This window comes from Lagopus muta, chromosome 1 (genome assembly GCF_023343835.1).
Source record: "Lagopus muta isolate bLagMut1 chromosome 1, bLagMut1 primary, whole genome shotgun sequence".
Classification (NCBI taxonomy): domain Eukaryota; kingdom Metazoa; phylum Chordata; class Aves; order Galliformes; family Phasianidae; genus Lagopus; species Lagopus muta.
Window position 1 is genome coordinate 143,479,752 of NC_064433.1, and position 19,772 is coordinate 143,499,523.

The 19,772-nt window shown below is 43.2% G+C and overlaps 1 protein-coding gene across 2 annotated transcripts in view; it reads left to right on the plus strand.

Annotated features, from left to right (window-relative positions):
* Window positions 1–19,772, plus strand: part of STK24 (serine/threonine kinase 24) — a 56,651-nt gene that overhangs the window by 10,627 nt on the left and 26,252 nt on the right. For both annotated transcript variants that reach the window (XM_048933204.1, XM_048933203.1), the window contains exon 2: window positions 1,814–2,044. Coding sequence is in view for 1 of the 2 variants with exons in the window: in XM_048933203.1 (XP_048789160.1) it covers window positions 1,814–2,044 (231 nt within the window). In the remaining variant the exon portion in view is untranslated. The remainder of the gene's footprint in view (window positions 1–1,813; window positions 2,045–19,772) is intronic.

Here is a 19,772-nt window from a genome sequence, read left to right on the forward strand (position 1 = left end):
GTGCTGGAAATGGTGAAGTGCTCCGGTTTGGTTTCCTGGTGGGAGATAGATGAGCATGTTATGTCTGTAGGATATAATAGTATGTAGTTCTCATTACGTTGAAATTCAAGCTCGTTTTGGTGGAAGTGAGTTGGATATATAGCTCTGTTGGGTCACAAAAGCCCATGTCCTTCTGTCTGTTTCCTGAAGCTGGCTTTGGTAGGTCACAAAGATGCTTAGGGGAACTTCTTGGGGCCGCTGAGGTCTCACAGCATGCATTGATAAGTGTCTTTTGTGAGAGTGATCTCACTGGCCATCTGTTCCTGGAATCATCTTCTGAAAACCATGATGTCTTGTAGCTTACTTTAAAGTATTAGACGTTGTAGTATAGTAATATTTTTTGACAACTAGAAATAGAATTCAGGATGCTCCACAAACACACTCCCTCCCTATCTCTGAACTCAAACAGTCACAGCTCTCTGGTCCTCAAAAGAACTTATTCAGATGTTAAACATGTGTGATTTATAGCTTTACATGAACTAACACACCATCTTGGTGATCCCCTTCTTGGGGCTGCAAGGATCAATTCTGCAACCTTTGAGATACCAGTAGAGGTAGACATTAAGTATAGGTGGGAGGTGCTTTTTAATTGCTGAAGAGGATATGTTGTCTCAGTGCTTGTCTATGGTAACTTAGAAACTTTTACTGCCCCATTATTCTTCTACAATTACTGATCTTTTTTCTTATATGAATCTTTTTCAATACCAGCAATGTATTTTCACTTCAGTTGATATAACCTCATCCTTTTCAGAACATTAACACATCTTTTCAGGTGTTTGATTTATTTCTTAAGGGTCTAAGTAATGCCATTCTGTGTTTCTTCCTATCATGCCTATTCCCTCTAGCTATAACTTTTCCAATTAGTTGTAATATGTATTTTGATTAGCTGTAAAGACTCCTTGTTGTCAGATGAAAAAGGTGCATGCTGGAACTCAGCATCTGCACAGTGCAAGTGTGAAGAGCAGCAGTAGTGAGCTGAATACTTGGTAGTGAAGAAAAAACAACTGTAGCAAAATAGTTCATGAAGATCTTGCATTCTTTTTTAAGGTGACATGTTTAGGTGTGCAATCATTTTCACTTGACTGTTCAAATCAAGGCAGCTTTTTTGTCAAGGAGTGAATGACCTCATCCAACTGGGAGAAGAGCAAAAAAAAATCCTGTTCCAGGAAGAACTTGGGAGCAGGAGTATGAAGGAAGTGTGGCAGTTTGCACAGGTGGTCCTTAGTAGAACATAGTTAAAGAGAATTGCTTGCCACATGAAGCAGTAAGAAGTGATAGTCAGTGCACTGAAGAGTGGGAACAAAATCTGTATAGGATGAGGTATGTGAAAGATTCAGAGGAGTAAGACAGCATTCTGGGAACGAAGCAATTTAAAGAGCAAGGAACAGAAAAAAAAATCCACATTACTTTTATATTTGATCCATGTTAATTTTAATAGAAACCAGATCTTTGTGGGGGTGTTTCATTCTCAGTGCCTAGGTGCAATTTATTGGCCAAGAAAAATGAATTGAGGCAGTAGTGTTTTCTCATGCTGGATAGGAGAAATCCTGGTTCCAGGGACTGTGATAAATTTGTACTTTATGTACAGCAAAGTGTAAATGTTGCAATATGTGCACGTTGGGTAGGTACGAAGAGCACATTAATTATAGAGATAGAAAAAGGGTGGCTGGATAAATAGGACTCTGTACAATTTGAAGGGTGTGCAGCCTTTGAAAATGCCAGATTTCATTTTAATGTTACAAATACCGAGTAACTTTTCTCTTATTTTTAACAGACTCTGAAGGCAGATCCAGAAGAACTGTTTACAAAACTGGAGAAAATTGGTAAGGGCTCTTTTGGTGAAGTTTTTAAAGGAATTGACAATCGGACTCAGAAAGTGGTTGCTATAAAAATCATTGACCTAGAAGAAGCAGAAGATGAAATAGAAGACATCCAACAGGAAATCACAGTGCTGAGTCAGTGTGACAGTCCCTATGTAACTAAATATTATGGATCCTATTTAAAGGTAAGATGCTCACAGTTGATGGTCGCTTGATTTTTACCAGTAATTCTTTCCCAAGTTATCCAGTCGTGCTTATCTTCAAGGGCAAAGTTTCAGTCAGACCTCAGCTGAAGAAAAATCTATTTTTACTCTTTCAGTTCTAAAGAAAGAATGTGTTACTGTATTTTTGTGACGTGTGGCAGAAGTTAATGGGAAAAAATGTGCGTCTTGCTGTCTCTGCACAAAAGGAATTAATTTAAATCACATTAATTTGTTAAGCTCTTTCTAAATAACATGAGTAGATTCTCCAAATGTTAGGAGAATGTAACATTAACTGTTGGTCGCTTTCAGAAAACTAAACCTAAATCTGCATTTTTATTGTCAGAACATTAAAAGTGATGCAGTATCAGCTGTTTTGCAAATTTTTGTCAAGGTTTGATTAGTAACAAAGTGTATGTTGATTTTCTAAAGAGACTGAACCTAGACTTGATCAGAATTATTTTAAAATAGATTTTTTAAAAAGTTAATCTACAAGCATTAGCCAACAGTGCATTAGCTGTAAGTGAAGCTAATGGAAGGGTTTTCCATTAGTTGCTCTTTGGATCTGTTTCCCTTCCCTCCTCTGAAATCCCCATGAGAAATTTAGATTTCAGGTTTCAGTTTTAAGTGTGCCAGATATAAATTTGTTTGTTTGTTTATTTAATTGGCTGGATAGAACGGCTTATTACCTCTAGCAGGCATGGAAAGTATTGGGAAGTTTTTTTGTACTACTTTATCTCTTTGTCCCTTATTGATGGGTAGCTCTTTCTTTTGTGGCAATTAGATGACAAGCTGGGTGAGAGGTCGTGCACTTGAAAGGGTTTGGAGTTATGAGTAGGCAGAAAATACTTCTAAACTAACCTTCAGTCTCTGTTTTTGTGGAAACATTCTACTTCATAAGCAAAAATATGAAGGTTCTGGAAGGCAAAGCTCTTCTTATCCCTGGATTTTATCTGAATGCAGGAGATGTGTAACTGAAGGGCAGACAGGGAGTCCTTTCCTTCTGTGCTTTGAACCAGTTTGCTTGGACAGCTTATCACTGAAGGCACTGTAAATGGTTTCTAACCCAATACTCTGTCACCGGTACCGTACTTAAGTTATGTATCCTTTAAATCTCAGACCCATCACGTTGTGGTTTAACCTCAGTAAGCATCTGGGTTCCATGCATCGCTAACTTCCCACCAATAGGGCAGGGAAGAGAATCAAAAAGGAAAAGTGTTGTTTACATCTTGTGGGCTGAGATAAGAACAGCTTGACAGGTAAAGCAAAAGCCATGTGCACAAGCAAAAAAACTCATTTTCTGATTTCCATTGAGGGGCAAATGTCAAGCCATTTCCAAGGGAGCAGGGCTAATCACTCATAATGGTCTCTTTGTAGGACAGTCATCCTGAGCATCCTCCCCTTCCTCCTTCTTTACTCTAGCTCTTACTGTTGATCAGGGTGGTGTTGTGTGGTGCAGAATATCCCTTTGGCCAGTTGAGATGAGCTGTACCCTCCCAGCTCCTTGTGTACCCCCAGCCTGCCTGCAAGGGCAGCACAAGAAGCAGAAAAGACTTTGGCACTGCATAAGCTATGCTGAGCATCAATTGAAACGTTGGTGTGTGTTCAACACTATTTTCGTCATATATCCAAAACAGCACCATGCAAGCTGCTTTGAAGAAAATTAACTCTATCTCAGCTAAAACAGGTATGCATCAGGAGGCACACAATTCAGTATAGTAAATTGGATAAATTTGCCCTTTTATACCTTCTTCTGAAATTTCTCAGCCTTTGTTTCGTAGTAAAATGTCTTGTAGGAAAGGCAGAAGTGGGATTAGTCTCCCTACTTCAGATCTTTTGTAGGAGACAAAGCAAAATGTTAAAGGATAAGTGACATAGAATGCAAGAAAAATAAAAGTTTGATGGAAATGCTACTGGATAGTTTTTACAAAGTATAGAAGTGGTATGGCTGAGAGTCTGGTGTTTGATTTTTGACTTGAGTAAATGTCAACATATAGTGAAAACAGTGGGGCTTCTGTTGTTTTTGCAAAGTGAAGGAGGGAGGAGAGTGTAGAGGGGCATGGTAGTGTGATAGGTGTTGGCTGGAAGGAAGTTTTATGAGTAATGCTTGTGCTTATTTTTGGTGAGGAGGACCTTCTGAAAATACCTGTGCCTTCAGTGTCCCTTCGGTTCAGTGCAACAATCTGATTTTTCCATCTAGATGTATCAGTTTTCCACTGACTGCATTAAGATTCAGCTACTTCTAGAAGAAAGCATATCTTTCTTGTACATATCTACAATCTTGTACATCTAATAATGCTAATTCATTATTTCAGTTCCTTGTGAATTTATATCAACTTGCAAAACACTTTGTACTACTGAACTTCTGGTTCTTCAAACCAAAAAACTCCTTTATGCTGTTAAAAATTAGCATGTGGTAATTAGATGATGTGATAGAATCTTTCAGAGGAAATGTTATGCAATTGTATTAGCTTATTAAAGAGATCTATTATTGGATAGTAATGATGTGTCGTATTAATATAGATAATACTTAAAAAGGAAAGTATTAATGTTTAAATTAATTGATTTGTAATCTAGGCTGGGAATCTTGGTGTATTTGTGGCAGATCTTTGTTGCCTTTGCAAATTAAGATTTCTGTATTGAGAGAACTGAGTCTGACCATCTTTTAACTCTCCGTTTCTGATAATATGATATCCATCACCAACAGTGTTCAGTATATTGATATGTCATGTATTGAGTGATTAGGAGGCATTATTTCTTCCACGACTGCACATTTTGGCACTACTTATGAGAAAGATACTATTTTTTTCTTCCTTGCAGAATGAGATGCTTTGAAGGGATCAAATAGGGAAATGGTAAGATCTTAGGGTTTGTTGCCATATTGTCCAGCACTGCATTAATTATTCTCTAAAGCCCATGCAGTATAATGAGTGCTGGCCACGTGTGTGCTGGATCAGTCCCACCTGGGACTCTGCAGACTATTTCATGTCCCTTTCCAAAAAAAACCTCACAGAAATGTGGAAGATCTGTTCTCACATCCTTTAAAATGTTTGACAGATTTTCGGAGACATTCTGTATTTTCACCAAGGGTGGTTAATGAACAATGCCATTAAAATATATTATATTTTTAGAGATTCTATAGCTAGACAAAATATTTAGGCATTTGTTTGGTTCAGCTGAATCATCGATCTTTGAGTAATTTTTCCTGTATTGATCTTCCTTCTCTGTTAGCCCACACCTGCTTCAGTTAAGCTGCGTGACATGCAGCTGTACTAAGGGAGCTCTTCTGGAAGTTTTAGGAGGTTTCTACAGAACAGCTGTACTTGCCTGGGACCTCTTTCTCTTACTGTGTAATTGCTGAGTTTGTTGGAACAGAAATACCACAGTACTGAAGGATTCTAATTTAGGTGTTCGCTGTGAATGTAAGCTGACATGAGCAACATGTCTTTGTCAGAAACCCCCACATTTTTATTTAGAAGAGAAATGCACGGACTCCTTGCTAAGGCCTCATTTTAAATATGGTATATTCACGTTCACGTTGTGTTAGGACAGAAGGGTTTTGTCTGCCACAAGAGGTAGTAAATAACTGGTTGGTTGCTCTTTGAGCTGATCACAACAGCATGGTTTATGTGGATGTGTATATCTAGAGGGACTGACTTCCACCTTTGCCGTGGTGTGTTTCAAATGTGGATCAATGTTTTTTATGAAATAGACTTCATAGGCAGTGGCTCCATTCTCTCTTTTGTGGGAACCATATCTACTCCTTAATGTCTTCCAAATGAGAGGTTTGTCTCTTCTTGCAGCTTTCCAGTATTTGAAAGAGGATTATAAAAAGGAGGAGTATCAACTTTTTACGTGGGCAGATAGTTGTAGGACAAGGCGGTTTCAAGTTCAAGGAGGGAAGGTTTAGTTTGAATGTCAGGAGGGAGTTCTCCACAGAGAAAGTGGTGAGGTGCTGGCACAGGGTGCAAAGAGAGGTTGTGGATGCCCCGTCCCTGGAGATGTTCAAGGCCAGGTTGGATGGGGCCCTGAGCAGCCTGATCTAGTGTCTGATCTGGGACCCTGCCTGTGGCAGGGGGGTTGGAACTTGATGATCCTTGAGGTCCCTTCCAACCCAAGCCATTCTGTGATTCTATGATTCTGTTTGTGATCTGATTTAAATGCCCTGTGGACAAAAGTATAGCTCTTTTTAGATCCTGATACAATTGATTTATGAAACCTCTGAGACTGTTGTTTCTTTAGATTTTAGGTAACAGCATCGGCTTCGTTCTTTGTAATGGGATGTGGTTTCTCTGTGTTTCTTTGTCAGATTTTTGAAAATAATATTCTCCAACGTTGTTTGCTGTTTCCCCTGAGTTTTGCTGTACTATACCATTTTTGAAGAGTACTGCTGTTAATTCAAAACCTTTCTCTGTCTAGGAGCCTGGCAACTCTGCCTTCTGCATTTTATTCTGTTTTACCAGTTTTTCAATAGCTTAGATTTGATTCTAAAGTTATTTCCCTTATCCAATTTTAGACTATGCTGTTTGGAATCTGTTTGAATTCCAAGGTGGAGCTACATCACTAACAAGGTTTCTTCAGTTTTGTTAGTAACTTAAATCACTGCTTCATTGTAAGTTCATAATAATTTTGTATTTCTTTTGTCTTGGATTATTGTTTAGAAATATATGAGAATTACTTTGTCTTATTTTTTCTTTAGTTCCATAAGATATATTAATAATAAAAAGCAAGCAACAGCATCTCCAAGCTCTTGGGTTTTTACTCAGATATTTATTTTTAGCATAACTGTTTGAACTTCTTGACCTGATGAAAACCAGAGTTCTGTTTAATTTTGCCCCTTTCTATAAAGTAAAGAATGATTAAAGATGTATATAAAAATCTATAGAAAGAGCTGACATTAAGGATAGCTGCTGATAGTATTTGTTTTGGCATTTATAGCTGTATCAATAGTTATTTCTTTGTCTAGGATATACTACTACATGTGTAGCTCTAAGTCAAGCTGTTGTTCATATATATACTGCAAAAGAACAGAAGAGAACTTATGGTTAAACATTATGAATGACACAATATAGTCTCATGAAACAAAACATGCTGCTTCCTTGAAATCTGATTAATGGGGCTCAGCTCCCTCATGCAAATGAATTCTGGAAATAAATCTATTTTTGATAAACAGTAATTCTGAAAGTAATAAGTAGTTGATTTTAGGCTGTCATGTGAGCTCTGTAAGTAGTGCTGTGGCTGTGGCTGAACCAAAGTAAATCATGTACTGGCTGGACCTTGGCGTAGATGGCATCAGCGAGGCTGTTCCTAAAACAGCAATGGTCAGTTTGATGTGGCTGGAAAACTGGAACGCATTCAGTGAAGAGCTTCAGGTTGAATGTGGAATGTTGGTATCCCAGGAAAAGATTTGGTCTTGATTTTGTTTATCTAAGGGAAGGTTAGGAAGTGACTTGGTGGAAGCTTTTCATTGTTTAAGTACCAATCATTCAGCGCTTTCTGATCTCTTATGCCAAAAGAGAACTGCAGAATCATTAAGGTTGTGAAAGACCACTAAGATCATCTAGTCCAGCCATCACCACCGTGCCCACTAACCATGTACCTCATTGCCACATCTGCACCTTTCTTGAACACCTCCAGGAGCAGTGACTCCATCATCTCCCTGAGCAGCCTCTTCCAATGCATCACCACTTTCTGAGAAGAATTTTTTCCTAATATCCAACCTGAATAGGACGAGATGTCATGGGTGATTGGCCAAGCAAAGCTAATTCTATCTAGTAATAATACATATTTTTTAAGAGGAAGATAGCTTAAATACGTATGAGGCGGATTTGATGTCATTGTAGTTATTTTTATATCTGTACTTGCTGAACTTAGAAACCTAAGCTTTCCCGCTTTAGGCAACTCAAGGACATCATAGTGGGTATGTTGGATATTCTTGCCACAGCAATCTAGAGAATGTGATTCTGAATGTGTTTGCATGTGAGCTCAGTATGTTTTAGGTCACCATCCTTTGGCTTTTTAGCTTTAACCGTTTTTCTTCAATATTTATAAGCATCTTTGAACTCGTGTGACCTTAAATATGTGCTGTGGGTCAGAAACTAATACAGTCAAAACATAAGGAACTTGATGCACTGTGATTTTGCAGGGAGCAGGCAGCCTGTGACAGGTGATGTCCTGCTCATCAGGGTGGGAGAGCAGTGTGGGAGTTTCCCCCTTAGGTGTAGGACTGTGAAATCCACAGCTCTAGGATGTGTCAGTAGTTTTTTGATGTTTTGTTGTTTGTGTTGTGAGCCTTTTGCAAAGCACTCGTTCTGAATTTTGGCTGGGGATTAGGCTCACAAATAAATATTTTGTAAAAGCGGGCCGTAACCACATCTCTCATTTGTTGTGTTACAGTCACAGCAGCACTGTCATTACTGCATTTTGTGAGGTTAAGGAGACTGTACCTTCTCTGTTCTTTGACCAAAGCCAGTCCTACCCTGTAGAAATGCCTACAGCTGTGACTGCATTCTTCTCTCTTACTGGAGCAGTGTTAGGAACAGAATAAGACATGACTTCAGTAAGACAGTTCTTATATAGGTGTAAGAACTACTTATAAAAGTGCCTACTTTTCTTCTGAAGCCCCTCATAAGCCCTCAGTTCTCTCCAAGAAGCAGCAGCCTAGCAGAGGTGTCTGCCTTCATTTGTCTGCTTTAAGTGAGAAACTGGCATCCAACATGATAATCTGAAAGAGGCAGCAAGAATTTCTGAGGTGATTTGCTGGGCTTTAAGGCCTAGTTGGATTGCCAATGTAAAGAAAAGTTGAAAGCTTCCATTAATGCAGCCGATGAAGGTAATAAATAAGAGCAAAAGGAAAGTATACAGAAGAACTTGTGAACTCTATCTGTCTCTGTCTCATGTGGTTTTGCTGTGATGCCCTGTTCTCATTCTTAAAATAGTTTGGTCCCTCCTTATTTCAGAGATGAAATTTGCAACCTTAAACTTTTGTTATCTGTACCCTTTACTGCTTGTGTGTTTGCCTGTAGCCTTTTGCTGTACTCCTTAATGAGAAAGGATTCGTTCATTTGCACTGCCTTTATTCATAGATATTGCTTTTAATTCTTTAATTCTAAATCCAGAAACTTTTTGTTCCACTGTTTCTCTTTAGAAGTCCAAGGGATTCTTACCAGTTTCTGAAATCTGCATTAAATTAATCAGTGTAACCAGTTCTGAATTGTTTCTCTTTCATGGGTAAATAATCCTTACTGAACTAACATATCAAGATTGGAAGCATCACTGATCTATCTTGGGAAAACTGAAGGTTTATGATTAATTATATTTAGAATTATCTAACATTTAGATGCTAAACTATGTCATGCAATTCTGATCTTGTTCTAAATCAATTTTAAAAAGCTCAGTAAAAAATACTGTTTCTTGAAAGTCACGTATCTATGTTGTTCTTGTTGTGAAGCCTTTGAAAGCTGCCTCTGTGGTGCTCTGATTCCTGGCTTCCATGTGCTGTGAAATATTCCTGGGTGTAGTTTCACATCTTGCTACCTGTTTTCAATGAGATCTCAGGCAGCAACAGCATCTCATCCCCATCCTGCTTTCAGGAATTCTGCCACTGTACGTGGGTCTGTTGGCTGCAGAATGACTTGGTTCACATGGGAAACTACTTTCCCAAGTGAATTCCTCCCACTCCTTCCAAAGACAAGCCAAAAGGTGGGAGTTGTGTATACAAATGGCAAAAAGGGTTAAATGGCTGGGTGTATTGATATCTGTGCAAAGGAGAAGTAAACTTGAGTTATACCTTTCATTCTGAATTTAATTTGATGTAGAGATAAAGAGGAACGAATGTAAGCATTAGAGCAGTTGTATTTTGGACAGTGGAGGTGAAAGAGTTCCTGTGCCTCACATATTAGAAGTTTGATTCTGGTCTAGAACAGGGAGTAATTTATAAAAGCTGAGTGTAATTAACATGAACTGTTCTAGTGAAATAGGTTTAAGATACTCAGGTGCAAGTGGGGTGGAAAAAAATGTACTAATTTGTTAATTGGATGCCAAATTCACTTGATAGTTCTGCTTTTGTTGTAATATAGTTCATCTGGAAAATGAATTCTGTAAACTAGTGCTAATTTACTTTGGCTTTCAATTTCTTATTTTGTGACTTCATAGAGTTTATGAATAACCATTTGATGCACTTATTAGTAAAATTCAACTACATAAAGAGCCTTGATTATGGATTACCTTTTTGTTTCTTGCATTCTTGGTAAATGGAAGAAATGTTGGGGTTGCAGTATGAATATGTTGCTCACTCGTTATTCTTTGACTGTCTCTTTAGATGGGATTTCTGGGAAAAGATCTGCTGCAGGTTGGAATTTATTCTTCCCCATGAAGCATGGACTGGATAGACATGGTTATAAAGTAATTTTTTACCTGATGAACAGGGAGGAGGGAAATCACTAACTGCCACCTCCATTAGGTGATAAAAAAGCTTACCTTCACCTTATGGTTGTAAGTGACATAATTTTTTTAAGTCTTCCCTCCTGTTATTTGAAGAGAAAGAAACTGGCCTTAAATCAATGGGAAGTGGAAGAGTATGGACTCGTGTTCACTTGGCACCCCAAATAAATGAGTACCCACTCCTTTAGAACGTGAAATGTGTGTATTATGTAATTGCTGTATAAGTTTCTCGTGGTTAATAGCTAGGAACTGGTTTTGCAGCCAATACAAGAAATGCGTGTGTCTGCTTTTGCTATAACATACTCTAAGAAACCAAGGTTGCCCATTAGCTTGGAGCTTTGGGAGCTCATGTGCTTAATGGGACATGTCTAGGCTTTTGACAGATGAGCTGAAAGGGTTCTTTTCTATGATGAAGGGGTGTGTGTCCAGGAAACGTGCCAAAGGGCCTGAGAATATGGGCACTGTTAGGGATGACTCAGGCTAAGGAAAACACGAGGCTTGTGGCTCCAGCACATTGGGATGCAAACACAAGTCTGATGAATGTTCTGCAGAATGATTCTTTGATTGGTGCTGACAGAACTTGCACTATTGCATTAGAGTTTTTGTTATTTTGTTCCCCCTCCCAGCAAGTGGCTCTGCAAGCTCTGTTACAAGTAGTCTGTGGCAAAAAGAATACGTTTAAGGATTAACTGTATACTGCTGAAGTAATTGCAGGAGGTAATGGTTGGAAGGTGACTGCTATCTTAGGTTGTAGAATGCATTGACTAGTACACATATTTAGGAATGAAAACACATTTTTCCTTGTGATCTGAAAAAGACAGAAACCTCAGTGTGTTGGAAAATGATTCCAAAGACAAATATTTTTTTATACATCTGTACATGCATAATAATGTACACCGAGGATGTTCTGCTGAGTCTGAAAAATCTCGTTGCCTGTGTTTTTCATGGAGTACACAATGTCCAAACTGGAATGAGCAGCTTGTCTCTCCTTAGCCTCTGTTCTGCATTGGCTACCTGGCAGATGCTTTTTTTTTTTTTTTTTTTTCCCCATTTTTTTTCTTTGTGGTTGAACGTTAGATGGCTGACAAACCTTGATTAAAGGACATAAATGCGCCACATGCAAAACCACAATGATTTCTTTGATTGCAGGGACCTTTTGGCCAGCTTGCATAAGGACTTGTGTTTAGAAGAGAACCTTTGGGCTCATCTGTATCTCCCTCCCCTCAAAGGGATGGCAGCCCGAGGACAGCTAGCATTCATCCTGACGCCAAGAGACTTCAGAGGAGGTAAGCGCCTCAGAAATGCTCCCAGACAAAATGCACTCATCAGTCCTGCACCCCAGTGTGGTAATATTCTTCAGTGCAGCATTACCATCTCCTAAAAGCTTTTGTTCTTACTCCTTCATGAAAATCTTTTGAGAGCTCTGTAAGGCCTTATCAGCTGGTTGCAGTCCTCATGGAGATTTGCATCTCTGTCAGTAATGCTTGTACTTTTGCTTAAGAATGTGCCCTTAGTGTGAAGTGAAAGGTGCTAGCTACACTTCCTGATGCTCAGACATATGCTACCCTCCATCCCTTGGTTTGTTTTTCATATTTTGGATGAGACTTAAAACTTGAGCTTTTCTCAATTCATTTTTCTTTAAGATCAAGGGGGAAAAAACTCTTCACAGTTTTAAAGTTCCCTTTTTTTTTTTTTTTTAAATTATTTTTAAAGCCAATTTCTGCCCAATTCTTTGTTTAGGTTTTTAGAGAGTGTTGTCCCAGGAAATGCATTTAATTCTGCTGGAGGGAAATATGTCTTCAGGAATCTTTTTTTCCTGTCAGAGATGCTGTCTAGATGCAGCACAGCTGTTTGTATCTCCTAAATGCCTATAGAATAATTACTTAGTAGAAAGATAAATTAAGAACAGATAGTTGTTTGCCATGGAAACAGAAATGAAAAAACAATAATCCCACATTTACTTATTTATAAAAACAGAGCTCTCAGGGGTTATTTCTGGTTCTCCCCAACCTCCTTTCAGGTCATTCATAGGAAAGTTGAGCTACGGATCTTCTTTTTCTTGTTCTTATTCCAGTAAACATTATGTAAAACCCACGAAGAACGTATCTGAAAAGAAAGAAAGAATTTTCATGCCTTTTTTTTTTTTTTTCCACTTATGAGAATATTTGAAAGTAGACCAGTAGTAAATATTAATTATGTTTGCTGAGCAGATTTTTTTCTAGGGGTATAGATTTGGAGAGGACTCAGTTGACAGTGAGTGCTCTCAGACCACAAAAGGTATATCTGCTCCTAAGTCCTGTGTGATTGCAGGTACCCTGAGTAACAACTTTCACCTTATTTTTCCTTTTATGCTATTTTTTAATGCTTTTTTTTTTTCTATTAGTTTGACTTTATAAAACCTAGGCAAGAGCTTTCTAACTACTTTAATGACCACCATCAAGCTGGTGTTCTTACTAGGCTCTGCTGTATGAAAGTAAAGCTCCTGCAGATTAGACCTTAAATATGTTAAGGGTATCATATAAAATAATATATCACCTAACTCTCTTCCAAAGTTAGTTATGTTCAGATTTACCTATGCATGTTATGATCAACTTGTAGCTCCTCCAGGCTTAAAATTTTTACAAGTTCTGGTAATGCTGATAGGTTAAATTAGCTGAATTTTTGTTTGTTGAACAATTTTATTGCTGTTTTTTTGTTGCTATTATTGTTTTCTTTCATTGCTGTTTCTTATTTTTCTTTTCCAAATGCTGAGATTTCTGTGACAGTAATTAGCTGCTATGGTTCTGTATGTACATATCGAATGCACAGTGCAATTCAACTGTAGCAATTCGGATTTATTTCATAATATGTAGTCTTTCCACAATGCATTATTTCTATATCCCTTCATGTGGTACTGAAAAAGGCAAAAGAGTTTTCAAATTAAAAAATAATAAAATGAAATGAATGAGTTTTTCACAAAACTGGAAATCTTTTTTGGGGGGAATTATTCTACCACTTCCTTTTATCTCTGCAAGATAATCCCCAGTATCCCCACATAATCCCCAATAAGAACAGCACATGAAGTTGATGTAAAGCTTAGCAAGCTACTTCTGTTCCTGTGGAACAAACTAAAGATGATCGCAAGTATATTTTACCTTTACTGATGAGTTGCTATCTCCTGGGAGTAAATCATAAGGAAACAAAAGCAGTTTTTATTTCTTCCATTTGAGTATCCTTCTAGTGTCAGTGACAGAATTTATTTTGTTTTTTTTGGGGGGGGGTTGAGAACTGCTAGACTGTTTTTTAGGATGTACATTATTAAAAAAAAAAAGGCGCTAGCAATAAATGGGAAGTGTTATATTATTAGGAGCCTCTCGAATTGATGAAATACTCAAATTAATTTCAAAGGTAAATCTAGTTACTACTTTGTCAGTGTTTCCTAGAGGGAACTGATATTCAAAAGCAATATTATCTCTCTTAGGAGAAATTCAAATTGTTAGTAAAATTCAATCACTCATTTAAGCGGAAAAATCAATTTTAACTGTATTCTTTAATTGTATACTGGTTTACGTACATCAGCATGACAACATCTTCACATCTACCTTCTTGATGAATTGTTATCTTCATCAGTATTACATAAAAATCTTCTTTTGCTGTTCTAATAGCTCAAAACATAGAAGCGGGATATTAATCTCCAAGCTAAAAGGTGGCTGAGATGCGAAGATGTTGGCATTTCACTTCCTCTATACTTTTGAGAACACTGGACAGTAATTGAAGACACTTCCCTAGAAGTAACATGGACCGTTAGTTTTGACAGGACAGTGAGAAGAGAAGGGGAGGCGGATGACAATTTATCCAGTGGTTATCTTTGATGTTGGAGGCAATCCATGCGTCACTAGCCTTGTTCTCTCATGAAATGGTTTCTTCTGTTCTTCTGAGTCAACCTCTGATGTTGTGCATGCCATCTGACATTCAGGTTCCTTAGGCATGGGTATCTGTAGGTAACACGGCAGGTAGTGGTTGTTGGTTGTTTCGTTTTTTTGTGTTTTAGTGAGATCGGATGACAGGAAGAAGCAACGTTCCCTTTGATAAAACAATACAGCAACGTGTAGAAGCCTGTGTTGTGACGTGAGGTGGAATTAGGTGGGAGAACATTAGCAGAAGAGCATATTGTCGGCGGAGAATTTTAGTGAAGGATTGAGTGAATGAGCAAAGTGCGTATGCTTCTTCGGGAGCGTTGGAATGCTGGTGGAATTCTCGATTCCGTAGTGAGGCTGGAGAGCTTTGTGTTCACCAGATGCGCAAGAAAACCAATAGCAGGTCCTGTTGTTTGTAAGAACGAGCTTGTTCTTCAACTGTTGTCCTAGGAATGTGGTGTGAATAGGCACTGAAAGATTTTTCTTGGGTTCTGTCTTCTGTAAAGACCTTTCAAAAGCCTGTAAAAAAGAGAGTGTCTAGATCCCTACTTAACAGCAGTTGTACAGGCATGGAATCGTAGAATCATAGAATGAGAGAATCAGAGAATGTCCTGGGTTAAAAAGGAGCACAGTGGTAATGTAGTTTCCACCCCCTGCTATACGCAGGGTCGCGAACCAGTAGAGCAGGCTGCCCAGCGCCACATGCAGCCTGGCCTTGAATGCCTCTAGGGATGGGGCATCCACAAGCTGGATCTGAAGGGGTAGACCTGAATTGTCCACTCACAACGGGAAGGAAGAACTTGGTTATTCTCCCTTGCACTGGGGAGCCCAGCTCTGGGCCCAGCGCTGCAGCTGTGGCCTGCTGAGAGCTGAGCAGAGGCGCAGGATAAGCGCCCTCCCTTCACCTGCCGGTAGCAGCCGGCCTCATGCAGCCCAGGACACGGTTGACGAAGGCAGCCTGGGCTCCTTGGTGGTTCAGCCTGGTGTCCAGCAGGACTCCCAGGTGCGCTCCAGCTGGCTAACCCCAGCTGTAGTGTGGGCTGAGGATGTTCCTGCCCGGGTGCAGAACTTTGTCCTTCCCCTGCGTGAAGCCCCGGGGTTCCTGTCAGGAATGCGGCAGTGGCAGCAGTGGCAGGGCTGTAGGGAAAAGGGGAGGGAGCATCAAGGATGGGGAATCAACAACCGCTACGAACACATTTTTTTGGTTGTTTTTGGTCTTTGTGTTTTATTTCCACAAAGGAATTGGACCCTGATGACGTGGGTCGTTTGGGGCCAGTGTGTGTTGCAGGTGCTGCGTGGCCCCAGCCTCACCAGCTCCAGCACTCTTCTATTCCGGCCGGCGGGGTGGCCTCTTGTTTGGTGACTCTGAGGCCTGTGAGTCGCTGGCCTTCCTCTTTGGGGCTCGCCGGGTCCGCGCAGGTGGGCTGGTGCCAGAAGGCCCTGCCACAGTCTCTTCTGGCTCCTGGTGAGGCGCTGCCTGCTCTGTGGTGTCAGTTGCAGGGTTGGAATGTGGGCGGCTGGGATGCCCACCGAGCTCTTCTCTTGTCCTGCCCAGCATTTCGTCCCTGTTAGAGCTGGCAGGGCTGCTGGAGGGCGCTGGGCCGGGGACAGGTGCCTCCTCTGGTACGGCAGCTCTGGGCTGTGATGTAGCGGCTTCCTGTGCCCCAGCAGCAGGGGGCACACGGAGGCCCAGCAAGCGGTGAGCCGCCCTGGTGCACCTCTGCACGGCGAAGGCGATGAAGTGCCGTACAAAGGTCACCGTGTGGCTGTGCAGGTCGGGATCCAGCATTTCTATCAAGATCCCCTCCGCCAAGCCTACGAGGAGCAGGGCCCAGGTGACACTGTGCACCAGTGTGTTTGCCTGTGGCTCCTCGGTGCCCAGGATGCGGCGCAGCTTCTGGCACAGCCAGGAGCGCAGGGGCCGCAGCAGGGCCGGGTGCTCCCTGAAGAGGGAAGCCCAGGTGGCAGGTGAGAGGCCGCCCACAGGACGCGTGGGCACTGCGGGCCATGGCCGGGCTGGCTGGCGCACTGCAGGGCTCCGAGTGGCAATGGATGCCTCTGCAGGCGGTCTGACCAGCAGCTCCTGGTAGTTGTCGTCCGCTTGCACGGTGTGAATGATGGACTTCACATCCCGTTTGCAAAGCGGGCACTGTGGCCTGGTGCTCGTCCACCGCTGGATGCAGGGAAGGCAGAACTGGTGGCAGCACGGCATGGCGTATGCCGCGCTGTCCCAGTTGTCCAGGCACACGGGGCAGCGGGTGTCTAATGCTGCCTCCATGCTTCCACCAGTTGCGGTGGGCCAGGGGGAGCGGGAGATGGCAACGCGCTCCCCAGCACTGGCGCTGCAGCAGCAGGTGTCACGCTGGAAGAGGACAAGAGGCATTAGTCACACAGCGGCCTGGGACGGGTCCCTCAAGGTGTCCCCCCCCGCCACCAGTCCCCGTGCCGCCTACCTATGCTTCTGCAGGCGCCTCTGTAGGCTGTCCCGTCTGCCTGCTCAAGCAGGGTCGGGGTAAAGAACAGATGGCTCTGAGACGGCCGCTGGGAGCTGCGCGAACAGCACCCAGAGCACGTTCCAGCACCAAAGCTCGCCCTTTGCACACTCCGGTCCTCGCACACACGCTCGGTCGGAAGCCAGGCACGAACTGGTGGGCTGAGCCGCTGCACCCGCAGCAAAGCCAGCGTGCACTATGGAGTCACAATCTGTTGCCTGGAGATGTCTCCAAGCATGGCTTGGCCAAGCTGTTGGGCGTCACCTTCATTTGACCTTCGCCTGGAGACATCACTGCCCATGTCACAGTGATGCACGAGTTCCTGGGCTTTTCCCAGTGCCCCCGCCCACTCCCTTCCCCACATCTCGTGTACTTGGCGTTGCTGTCTCATACCTGTCACCAGGGCCGTAGCCACATCGTCCCACGAGCCCCATCAGGACACTGGCCATGGCACGCAGCCCCACGCACATACGGCGAGGGGATTTATTCAATAAAAGTTCATGTTTCTCTCTGCTAGTTGGGCTTGATGATCTTAGAGGTCTTTTGCAACGCTAACGATTCTATGATTTAACACATGAGCAAATTGAGTGCCCACGGTGTTTGTTGTCCAGTGCAAATAATTTTATTTTGTGATCAGTAATTTCTATCTTTTGTCCCGTCCGTTTCATTTGTCAAAAGAGTTATTAATCCCGTTGATTGATCCAGTGGTTATCTTTGATGTCGGAGGCAATCCATGCGTCACTAGCCTTGTTCTCTCATGAAATGGTTTCTTCTGTTCTTCTGAGTCAACCTCTGATGTTGTGCATGCCATCTGACATTCAGGTTCCTTAGGCATGGTTATCTGTAGGTAACACGGCAGGTAGTGGTTGTTGGTTGTTTCGTTTTTTTGTGTTTTAGTGAGATCGGATGACAGGAAGAAGCAACGTTCCCTTTGATAAAACAATACAGCAACGTGTAGAAGCCTGTGTTGTGACGTGAGGTGGAATTAGGTGGGAGAACATTAGCAGAAGAGCATATTGTCGGCGGAGAATTTTAGTGAAGGATTGAGTGAATGAGCAAAGTGCGTATGCTTCTTCGGGAGCGTTGGAATGCTGGTGGAATTCTCGATTCCGTAGTGAGGCTGGAGAGCTTTGTGTTCACCAGATGCGCAAGAAAACCAATAGCAGGTCCTGTTGTTTGTAAGAACGAGCTTGTTCTTCAACTGTTGTCCTAGGAATGTGGTGTGAATAGGCACTGAAAGATTTTTCTTGGGTTCTGTCTTCTGTAAAGACCTTTCAAAAGCCTGTAAAAAAGAGAGTGTCTAGATCCCTACTTAACAGCAGTTGTACAGGCATGGAATCGTAGAATCATAGAATGAGAGAATCAGAGAATGTCCTGGGTTAAAAAGGAGCACAGTGGTAATGTAGTTTCCACCCCCTGCTATACGCAGGGTCGCGAACCAGTAGAGCAGGCTGCCCAGCGCCACATGCAGCCTGGCCTTGAATGCCTCTAGGGATGGGGCATCCACAAGCTGGATCTGAAGGGGTAGACCTGAATTGTCCACTCACAACGGGAAGGAAGAACTTGGTTATTCTCCCTTGCACTGGGGAGCCCAGCTCTGGGCCCAGCGCTGCAGCTGTGGCCTGCTGAGAGCTGAGCAGAGGCGCAGGATAAGCGCCCTCCCTTCACCTGCCGGTAGCAGCCGGCCTCATGCAGCCCAGGACACGGTTGACGAAGGCAGCCTGGGCTCCTTGGTGGTTCAGCCTGGTGTCCAGCAGGACTCCCAGGTGCGCTCCAGCTGGCTAACCCCAGCTGTAGTGTGGGCTGAGGATGTTCCTGCCCGGGTGCAGAACTTTGTCCTTCCCCTGCGTGAAGCCCCGGGGTTCCTGTCAGGAATGCGGCAGTGGCAGCAGTGGCAGGGCTGTAGGGAAAAGGGGAGGGAGCATCAAGGATGGGGAATCAACAACCGCTACGAACACATTTTTTTGGTTGTTTTTGGTCTTTGTGTTTTATTTCCACAAAGGAATTGGACCCTGATGACGTGGGTCGTTTGGGGCCAGTGTGTGTTGCAGGTGCTGCGTGGCCCCAGCCTCACCAGCTCCAGCACTCTTCTATTCCGGCCGGCGGGGTGGCCTCTTGTTTGGTGACTCTGAGGCCTGTGAGTCGCTGGCCTTCCTCTTTGGGGCTCGCCGGGTCCGCGCAGGTGGGCTGGTGCCAGAAGGCCCTGCCACAGTCTCTTCTGGCTCCTGGTGAGGCGCTGCCTGCTCTGCGGTGACAGTTGCAGGGTTGGAATGTGGGCGTCTGGGATGCCCACCGAGCTCTTCTCTTGTCCTGCCCAGCATTTCGTCCCTGTTAGAGCTGGCAGGGCTGCTGGAGGGCGCTGGGCCGGGGACAGGTGCCTCCTCTGGTACGGCAGCTCTGGGCTCTGATGTAGCGGCCTCCTGTGCCCCAGCAGCAGGGGGCACACGGAGGCCCAGCAAGCGGTGAGCCGCCCTGGTGCACCTCTGCACGGCGAAGGCGATGAAGTGCCGTACAAAGGTCACCGTGTGGCCGTGCAGGTCGGGATCCAGCATTTCTATCAAGATCCCCTCCGCCAAGCCTACGAGGAGCAGGGCCCAGGTGACACTGTGCACCAGTGTGTTTGCCTGTGGCTCCTCGGTGCCCAGGATGCGGCGCAGCTTCTGGCACAGCCAGGAGCGCAGGGGCCGCAGCAGGGCCGGGTGCTCCCTGAAGAGGGAAGCCCAGGTGGCAGGTGAGAGGCCGCCCACAGGACGCGTGGGCACTGCGGGCCATGGCCGGGCTGGCTGGCGCACTGCAGGGCTCCGAGTGGCAATGGATGCCTCTGCAGGCGGTCTGACCAGCAGCTCCTGGTAGTTGTCGTCCGCTTGCACGGTGTGAATGATG